This window comes from Apodemus sylvaticus, chromosome 10, assembly GCF_947179515.1.
Source record: "Apodemus sylvaticus chromosome 10, mApoSyl1.1, whole genome shotgun sequence".
Classification (NCBI taxonomy): domain Eukaryota; kingdom Metazoa; phylum Chordata; class Mammalia; order Rodentia; family Muridae; genus Apodemus; species Apodemus sylvaticus.
This window is the reverse complement of record NC_067481.1, coordinates 95,032,034-95,042,069: the sequence shown is the minus strand read 5'-3', so window position 1 is coordinate 95,042,069 and position 10,036 is coordinate 95,032,034. Positions and strand designations below refer to the sequence as shown.

The 10,036-nt window shown below is 50.7% G+C and overlaps 1 protein-coding gene across 3 annotated transcripts in view; it reads right to left on the bottom strand.

Annotated features, from left to right (window-relative positions):
- Nucleotides 1-3,080: 3,080 nt before the first annotated feature.
- The window catches only part of Rab11fip3 (RAB11 family interacting protein 3), a 78,912-nt gene continuing 71,956 nt past the window's right edge, over nt 3,081-10,036 (bottom strand). For all 3 annotated transcript variants that reach the window (XM_052194783.1, XM_052194781.1, XM_052194782.1), the window contains 6 exons: nt 8,015-8,155; nt 6,418-6,499; nt 5,675-5,812; nt 5,318-5,473; nt 5,037-5,177; nt 3,081-4,950 (listed from right to left, as the gene is read on the bottom strand). In XM_052194783.1, the coding sequence (XP_052050743.1) occupies nt 4,837-4,950; nt 5,037-5,177; nt 5,318-5,473; nt 5,675-5,812; nt 6,418-6,499; nt 8,015-8,155 (772 nt within the window). In that variant the 3' untranslated portion in view covers nt 3,081-4,836. The remainder of the gene's footprint in view (nt 4,951-5,036; nt 5,178-5,317; nt 5,474-5,674; nt 5,813-6,417; nt 6,500-8,014; nt 8,156-10,036) is intronic.

Here is a 10,036-nt window from a genome sequence, read left to right as displayed (position 1 = left end):
CGCCGGGAGTTGTAGTCTATGAATAGCCCTAACCGCTACCCTTTCCCTGAGATCTCCCTCCCAACGTGGCAGGAGACGCTCGGTCGCTCGGTCCGCCGACGCAGGTGGTACTCCCAATGATAGTTTGATGAGGCGCGCTGAATCCAGGAAGAGAACGGACTACAGCTCCCAGGATCCTCTTAAGATGGGCTTCTGGGCAAAGCTCCGATAGGCGTCCACGCGGTCTGAGTGTCACTGCGCCAGGGGAGATACCTGGGTCGTGATTTTGTACAAGGTCTGAACCGGTTGTCTGCAACGTTGGGGCAGTAGATGGTATAGTCCAACCTGGCTGCCTGGGCTGCTTCCTACCTCGTCCAGCCCCTTCAGCGACTTCAGGTTTCTTTCCCTGCGATCTGAAGCTGCTCCGTCCTGCTGGACCTGCTCCGTCTGAGGTTACTCCATCTGAATGAGGTCCTGAATGATTGCTAGATAGGTACATCACTTTTTCTAGAGATACACTGGCATCTGAGACATCTTCCTAAGTCCTTGAGTTATGTTCACAAGAGCCGCCTCTCCCAAACTATTTCCCTTTAGGGCCTTTTGGCTCCCCGAAGTAACTTAATTGTCCTCTGCAACTGGAAGCTACACTAAGAATCAGGCTTCAGAGGCGGCCATAACACATAGCAAAGGGTCACCGAAATCCCCTCGGATGCCCTGCACTCTGGATGTTGTATGAGAGATTGGGTACTATTTGCCCCAGGACCCAGAAAACCTGACTCAGTAGAGACTACAGATAATGTTTCTGGGAAATTATTTATGCTCCAGAAGCTAGCAAGCCAAAGACAGGTCACTGAATTCAGGATGCTGTGGGGACACTTATGCCTGAATGTGGAAGACACGAATTTTGGAAACACAGGAGCAGAGGCCATAATCCTGAGCCCCACTTCCCCCCCCCCCCAAGTGAGTGAAGTTACTGTTCATTCAGCAATGGCCTCTTTGTTGAGACAGCATTGTGGAGACATTATGAAAACTAGTAGCAAGGCCTATCATCATGGGGAAGATGGATCATTCATCCAGGAGATTAGCAGTAGCTTGACCACTCATCAGTTAGGTGATGTCCATTACCACTAGAATGGCCAAGATGGATCCAGGGCAGTCCTTTGCAGCATCTCTGATCACTATGGATTATCACCCGTGCACTAAGATGATCACACAGCAGGTAATGCTGGATCGTTCCAGGTTGACTGAGCCCCGATCTATGCTAGTATAGTATGGGCCAGAAGATACGACCCCGATGAGTGGATAGACCCCTGTAGAGAGACCTCTGCAGGGACAGAAGCCATAGATCAGCCACCCTGACTCTTGAGCAGATGGGACCCAACACTATTCTGAGACTTGGGGCCATAGCTACAAAGAAAACAGACCTTGTGTGCAATTGCATAGTCCTCCTCAGGAGACTGAGGCAGGAGGGTCATGAGTTCAAAGTTGACCTGGGCTACAAAGTTCAAGGTTTTGTCTCAAAAAGCAGAGGAGTGGGTCAAAATGGTGCACTAATGTGATCACAGCTCTCACACCTGGGAGGCAGAGGCAGGCAGGTCTCTCCAAGTTTTGAGGCTAGCCAGGGCCTCCAAGTGAGACTCCGTCTTAAAAGAGAGAGGAGGTAGGAGCTGTGGAACATAACTCTGATTCGCACCCAACACTTGGGAGGTAAAGACAAGAAGCTCAGGGCCATCCTCAATTACACAGTGAGTTTGAGGACAACCCAGATCACATAAGACCCTGTCTCAATAAACAAAACACAAAGGTCTCTTATCAAGGTGTACGCTGCAGATCCTGCTTGGTCAGCGCTTGCTTGCCTTGCACCTGTGAAACCCTAGGTTTAGTAAGAGACTCAGAAGCTATCAGAGTCAGGATCCCATTGGGTGTACACTCAGGAAGCCTGATGTGCTAGACAAGACCGGCAGCAGGTTCAGAGCAGGTATGTATAAGTACCTGGGTTCACCAAAATTGAGTATTCCTTAGGGTAGTCAGGAAGGCTAGTATCAATTTAAATTTGCAGAGGCTAAGTCTTATCTATGCTGTTCTCTGAAAGATAACTGACCAAGACTAGGAAGATAAAAGCAATGTCAGGGGCCAACTGGAGACAGGATTTGCTTTGGGCGAAGAGTTCTACTTGCTGTAGGTTTAAGAGTTGCCAAGCCCTGTGGCTACTCTCTCCACACCCCCATCAGAAGTATGGTGAGGAGTCTGCTAGGGGATGCCAACTTCAGGAATTATCCTCTAGGCATACTGCTGGCCCCGTACACAACATTCCTGGAATGTTTCTACCAACCCATTTCAAACATGAGATCTTACACCATATCTCAAATGGGGAACTTGGCTCCCTCAGAATCTTCCACTGGGGGTTGAATGGACAATGCTTAACTGGAAAATAAACCGAGAGGCTGCCAGGCTGTGATGAGATGTTGTCCTTGTTTCTTTCCAGCCTCTCCTAGGCACAGAGGAACCTTGATGGTGTCATTTAAATGCCTGTGGCTAGAACCTAACTGGGAGTGTAATAGGTACATGGTTTGCTACTCTGATGATGTGTGGTGTCAGGGTCTACTGTACTACCTAAATTCTTCATAACACAGCTTCTCCTGTTCTCGATGGCTGTCAGTATTTCACTATACCCCATGACCACATGACAGTGATTCCTCTTGGACACAGGATGTGTAGGCCAGGGGTAAGAGCACTGTGCCTGAGATCTGTGAGATCCACATCTATACTTTCCCCTCTGCCTGTTTGGCAACCTCCACTGAGACTCCTGGTCCCTCTGGGCTGTATTCAGGGCACAAGTCTTACCAGTGAGGGGCTGTTGGAGGTCATTGGGAACTCGCCTTTAGAAGCTACTCACTTCAGGACCTAGACTCTGCCCAGGGAGTAGAGGACAAATCCTGGGGCCCCATGGTGGGCCTGACCTGATCAAGGTAGAAAACAGTGAGTCTCTCTGGTCTGTACTTAAATGGCCAACATCATCTCCCTAGAACCCTGAGGGAGACAAAAACAAGGCCCATTGCCACCCACCCATCACCCTGTGGAGAAAGAAGCCGGCCTCTGTGTGCGGTAACAGCTTTAATCTGTGGTGGCTGACACACGGGACAGGATCCTGTTGGCCTCCCATCCTTCCATGCCCTGGAGGAAGAGCTACTTCTCAGGGAGCTGAAGCAGATGCCATGAGCAAGTTGGTGACTGGTGTGTTTCCCAGTGTCTCCTGGAGACCTGTGTTTACAGTGAGCACTGCAGGGCAGACAGCAGAGGCAGGCTGCAAGCCCTTACACAGGGCTTGAACCTGGGCACAGAAAGGCAGGGCTCCAGTATTGATATATTATACATATATATATATATATATATTTCATATGTATACACAGATAGTTTTCTCTCTGGAAAGTATTAAAAAATTGATCAACCTTCAATCTATAAAAAATACCTACTCTACATGATAGAAAAATCTCTCCTCCAAGTTTACACTGATTTACACACAAGGCTTTCCCCAAAATGTACAATACGAGGCAACATCTTAAACCGTAGTGTAGAAGTGAGGCGGGGGAATGGGGGTAGGCAGTGAAGGGATGCAGGTCAGCATGTGTGGGCACAAGCATTCATACACTCACACTTGTGTGCACACTCATGCATGCGCACACACACGCACACACGCGCGTGCATACACACATACATACACATACTCTCACACAGCCTATGGTGTGGTCTCAGACACTGTGCCCTGACTCCAACTAGTGCTCAGGCTCAGGTCCAACTACTGTGGGTGCCGCAGCTCTGTGGGTGGCGCAGGGGCAGGCGGCAAGCCTTCCTCTGCCTCTGGGTCAGTGCAGAGCCTCTTCCACCCATCCACTAGCAAAATGACTCCTGGGGACACCCAGGGATTTAAAGTTAAAAGCAGAGAAGGAAACTGTTCCAGAGGCCTAGACTATTGTCTGGGAAATGGAGAATTCTCCCAAGGCAGTAAAGTCAGCCTGAGGAGGGTGTGGGCCCAGGAGCCAAGGTAGGCCACACCTGAGGAGAAGCAGCACCTGCACCGGGGTCAGAGAGGCTGACTGTTCATCCATCCAGGAAGAGGTCCACAGTCAGCATGAACTAGTTGTTCTGGCCCCTACAAGAGCCAGAGTTGAGGAGTTACTGTAGTGAGGGTCTGGCCAAAGAACAGCTGTGTGGCTTGGAGGGCCTGGGTCCAAAGGTGAATGGAAGCCCATCTGGTGAGAGCCGGCCTGAGCAGCGCAAGGAGAACTGGTAGCCTATGGATCTGGACCAGACCCCACATGTGCCGTCTTTGCCTGTCTGTCTTTCCAGCACTACCATTTCTATGTCCAACTTTGGGTCCTCAGCTTGCAGACCATGTGGGAATGGCCAAGCTTGGGTGGCACCACGTCAACAGGAGTGAGAGGCAGCAACTGAGGTGAGGACTCATATTCTCTCTCTCTTCCTAATAGGGTGCATAGCAGAAAGGGGGGTGGGCCAGAGACTTAGCGAAGGGCCCCTGCCAGCCTGAGAGACTATCCCCATAGATCTGCATACTGCTGAGCAGACCTGGGTACTGTTGGTGAGGCCGGCTTGTGTGGAAGGCCCTGGCTTCCTGATGTTCAGAGAGCCAGCCCCACTCTTGGCCTGCTGTGGACTCCCTTTCTTCCTTCTCATCGCCTCTGCAGCCTTCTTTATTCTCCCAGGCCAGCTGCACGAGGGCCCCACACACCCTAGGCTTGGTAAGCTGCAGGACCTGCTGGTCGAGGCTCTTTGTGGCAAGACAGGACCACTCTTGGGTGCTGTGGAGTCTATAACCAGCCCACACTGGGCTAAGATGGACTACTTGACCTCAAGGATGGATGGGTTGGTTTCCAGGATGGCCACAATAATCCTGTCAATGTAGTCCTGCAGGCGGAAATTGATCTCCTCCTGCTTCTGGATTGCTTCCATGAGCTGCAGGAAAGCAGAGGTCAGTGCAGGGAAGGAAGGGGCCTGGAGAGGGTACAGGGACCTAGGGTTCAAAAAGGCAGGCAAGGTACCTCGTCTCGGGAGACAGAGCTGATTTCTGCAGCCAGTGACTCTGAGAAGGACGTGGAGAAGAGGCTCTTGGCACCCTGGATGCTGAGGGTGATGATCTGTCCGTTTAGCTCATCATTCTGCTCCTTCAGGTTACGGTTGTCCTAGGGGACATGACAGTGTCACGCGGGGCTATGCCCTTGCGGGGACAAGGACCTTCCAGGAAGGACCCCAGCTTGTGTGTCCCCTCTCAGGCCAGCCTCTCAGGAGCTTCTGTGAGGGTAGATGAAGGGCAGAGCCACACCTGTTTCAGTCTGCGGACCTCCTGCTCCAGCTCGCTCTCCCGCGCGCGGCTGTTGTACTCCTGCAGGCCCAGGCTGCTGCTGCGGCCCCTGCGCTGCTCCACCTCCAGCCTGAGGAGCTGGAGATGTTCTAGCTGCTTGCGGAGGTCCTCGATCAGCTGTGAGGCAATCACAAGGAAGGCTCCCACTAGTTGGCCTGATCACCCTCTCCTGGGAGGATGTCACCCTGTGTTCCAAGAAGCTACTGCCCAGTGGCTTCAGTTCCAATGGCACTGCCCAGAATGGCAGGACATGCCACCAAACACCAGGCGACAGCAGACATATGGGAACATGGGGAGGAGACAAATGGCCCAGCTCACCTCCTGGGTTGCTTCCTTGTCTCTCTGGAATTGGTGCCGCTCGTGGCTCAGCTTGTCCCCCATTTTCCTCTTATTCTCCTGTTCTTCACTGAGCCGCTGTGTCAACTCTTCAATCTCATCCAGCATCTTCTGTTTCTCCTGCAAAAACAGACACCTGTGTGGACAGGTAGCAGCACTGCTTTACCTACATATGCAGCCTGACCCGATGGCCTGTGCTCTGGACCACTCATCTCCAGTCCAGTGACACACTGTGGCTCCCACTCTCACTCTACAGCAGGACTATGTGCTTTCCTGTCATCCTGTCAAAGCTGCCCTGCTTGTGGCCAAAGGGCCTTCATCTGGACAGGATCTAGCCCAGTACCTATGGGAAGCTCCTGCTCAGCTCCTCCTCTGGTTTACAGGAGTCAGCCTAGTGGGCTGGAAATGGTCAGAGCTTCCCACAGGGCACTCTGGGGAAGGGGGCTGTAAGACTGGAACAGAAGGTAAGAGTACTGCCTCTGCCTGGTGATGTACAAGACCATCTTCCAGTTACCTCAGATGAGTTGGAAGTATAGGCTCTGGGCCTACAGGTCCCGAGTCTGAACATTTGAGCACAGCAGGGCTCAGGGTTGTCATGCTGCCCTCCCCTGTTCAGAAGGCCATGGCCACATGTCCTGGCTCCATGCTGGTGTGACAAGCAGAGGGGAGAGGACAGAATTTATTCTAGGCAGGGCATCCCCACAAGGACTAGGCCAGCAGCTCACCTCCTCCAGGCGCTCGATGTTGGCCTTCAGACAAGGTGTGCAGGACCGCAGTTCACTGTTCTCCTCATCCAGCTGCTGCAACCTGGAACACAAGAACACGTCAGGACTGGCTTCCCTAAAATGTGCCTCCAAAGGACAAGGGAGGCCTAGCTACGGAGGAATACCCAATCACTGGGAACGGTTTTGTGACCCACGATAATCCCAAGCGCCATGGCTAGTCCTTACCTCACGGTTCAGCTTTCCTGCATCTGTGTATTTTGACAGAGTGCATTATGAAGCCCAGGACTGTCACCCTGTCAAAGCTGCCCTGTTTTGCCCAGTTACTGCCCTGCCAGAAAGCCCAGTCTCAACCTTTCTGTGTAGACACGGACGACCTTGACTTCCTGGTCCTCTACTTTATCTTCTGAGTGCTGCCATTACAGGCCTGTGCTACCTTGCACTGGCCAAGATGGCTTTTAAAGGCACTTTGGGTTTAGGAATTTTAGGTTACAGAAAAGCTGTGAAGTGCAGACCTGTTACTCATCACTGTAGCATGGCACAACCTATACCCAGCTGCGCTACAGCATGACTCCACATGTTCCAGCAAACCCCAGCATCTCACAGCATTATCCCTGCATGTTTCGTATCCCCAGGTGTGTGTGTCTCCCACACTGTCATACTGTAGTCGTCTTTGATGTATATTCTGCAAAATGTGCCTCAGACTTGGGGGGAGATGTTTAGGGAAAATTCTTCCATAGTGAGGTCCTGTCACACTCATTTGACACCCGCCACCATCATGGGTCACTTGGTTAAGATATATGTCTGCCAGTTACATATATCTCTACTTGTCTCTTAGTTTATACCCCAGGAGAGGGACCCCACACAAGTTCCTGGAGGGGCGTTTACAGACAATATGTGGTAATCCTGTGGGAGCAATATTCCTGTCTTCTATTTACAGGCTGGCTGTGTGGCCGAGGACCCCAGACCATCTCATTTTGGGTATTTCCATTATCAGTTGTTCTTGGAGTGTGACTGCTACTGTACCAAACGCCCATGATGTCTCTGTGTTTACCAGGCTGGCCTTATGTTCAACTGAACCTGAGTTGAATGCCCAAAACCCACATAGCAGAAAGAGAATCATTCCCACAAGTTGTGCTTGCACACATGTACATGCACACACAAACACACACACACACACACACACACCCCAAATAAATTAATGCAATTTTAAAATTAAAACAAATTTTAAGCATCTTTTCATGTGAGTATCCCTTTATTCTTTTTTTTTTCTGTCTCTTGTTTTTGTTTTTTTTGTTTTTCAAGATAAGAGTTTCTCTGTGTAGCCCTGGCTGTCCTGGAACTCACTCTGTAGACCAGGCTGGCTTTAACTCCCAGAGATCTGTTTGCCTCTGTCTCTGGAGTGCTGGCATAAATGGTGTGTCCCACCAGCATCCTTTTTATGTTACTAGCTCTCCCCAGACAATATACTTCCTTGGTGGACAGAAGTTCCCCTGCCCGCACTTGAGCCGTGCTCACCTGGTGCTCACCTGAGCCGTGCTCACCTGAGCCGTGCTCACCTGGTCCGCACTTGAGCGGTGCTCACCTGAGCCGTGCTCACCTGGCCTGCAGGTTCTCGATCTCGATGCTCTTCTCACGCTCCATCTTGCACAGAAGCTCCTTCTGCTTCCTGGTTTCTTCTAGGACCTTCTCTTGGGCTCTGAACTCCTGCTCCTTCAGCTGCTCTTCCAAGGCATTGGCTCTGAGGGCAAAGGGGAAGGTACATATCTGTAAGGTGTATGAAATGTTGTTCTGAGGCATTGTGTACTGACCAGGAAGCAGCTGTCCCAGGAAGGCCACTACAAACTTAGACATGCACAACCTGAAGAGGCAGAAAGTGTTAGGCAATAGCACTGGGCAGAAAACGAAGGTGACAGCGGGTCCACACTGCTGAGGCAAGTCCAGACTTCAGAGGCAGCACAGCGACACTGTGGTGAGGCTTCCACATCACACCCGAGGGGCTAGATCAGCTCCTTTGTTTTCTAATGATTTGTTTATTTCATGTATGTGGGTACACTGTAGCTGTCTTCAGACACACTGAAAGAAGACATTGGATCCCCATTGTAGATGGTTGTGAGCCACCATGTGGTTGCTAGGATTTGAACTCAGGACCTCTCAAGGAGCAGTCAGTGCTCTTAGCCGCTGAGCCATTTCTCCAGCCCAGATCAGGCCCTAAATGCTGCAGTGGAGTCATACCTAAAGAGAAGGATCACTCTGCACCGTATCCCCTCCAGGGTCGCTTAGAGAAGAACCCAGTCTAGGCTTGAGGCTCTGGCCTCTTCCCCAGCTTCCTACAGAAAACAGGAATGGTCATAGTCCTGAGAAAAGTCCTACCCGTTCTGCCCACGGCCGTGAAGAAGTCGTGACCCTGGTGTGTGCACCTCAGCATCTCTCTGGGAAATGAGACGGAAGAGCAGTGGAGAGCATCAGACAGCACAGGGGTTTGTAGCACACATAAAAACACGTCCCACAAACACCTACGGTGTGGAAGCCATGGGCCACCATGGGCTGTGCAGAAGTGAGAGCAGCATGCTATGGGAATGTGAGTTCGAGGCCAGCCTGGCCTACAGAGAGAGCTCCTGGACAGCCAGGGCTACACAGAGAAACCCTGTCTTGAAAACCAAAAATAAGTCTTAGAAATTAATCTTAGGAGGTTGTGGCTCAGAATGTGAGGGCCTGCTCAGCACAGACAAGACGCTGAGGTGACTACAGTGAGAGACAAAGCTGGGGAGAACAGGGATAAGTGAAAATGAGTAAAAATATTCAATCAGAAAAGAAAGTTTCAAAATCAAAACAAAAGATATTACATAAGGAAAAAGGACAAGATAGTATCAGAGCTTAGGAAAATGAAGAAAATTAAAGTTCTAGACAATCTATCTTGACCAAAAGCAGTCAGGGCTGATGTAAACAGGAAGAGACTACAGAGAGAGCTTTAGAATTCCCCTGAAGGGGTGGCACGGCCGTCTGGCAGGTAAAGGTTGCTTGCCGCTAAGCCTGCATAACTGAGTTTGAGTGAGAAAACCAATGGCCTCCATCTGTTCACACACACACACACACACACACACACACACACACACACACACACATTTCTTAGAGTTAAAGATCAAGCACTCAGAATAAAAACCATTGAAAGCCACATGGAGGTATCCCTGATAAACAGACCGGGAGTGTGCAGAACAGTAGCCCAGACTAGTGAAGGCTGGCCACGTCCAGAACGTGCCTGTTCCCCTCCTTGTGTTTAGAAAGGGCCTCATTCTATCATGTGTACATGTGTGTTGTACATACACATGGCAGACAGAGGACTTCAGGAGTCATCCTTAGGAACACTGTCCCTTTCCTCTGAAGCTCACTGACTAGGCCACACTGGCTGGTCAGCAAGTCCCAAGGACCCTCCTGCTTCTCTCTCCCCAATGCTGGGATTACAAGTATGTGGTGCCATACCTAATAGTTTACGTAAGGATTTATACCCAGGTCCCCATGTTTGCCAAGGCAAACATTACTAGCTAAGCTATTTCCCTAGCACCATTTCATATACCTTAAGTTGGTCTTGGACACACTGTATAGCCAAGAATAACCTGGAGTT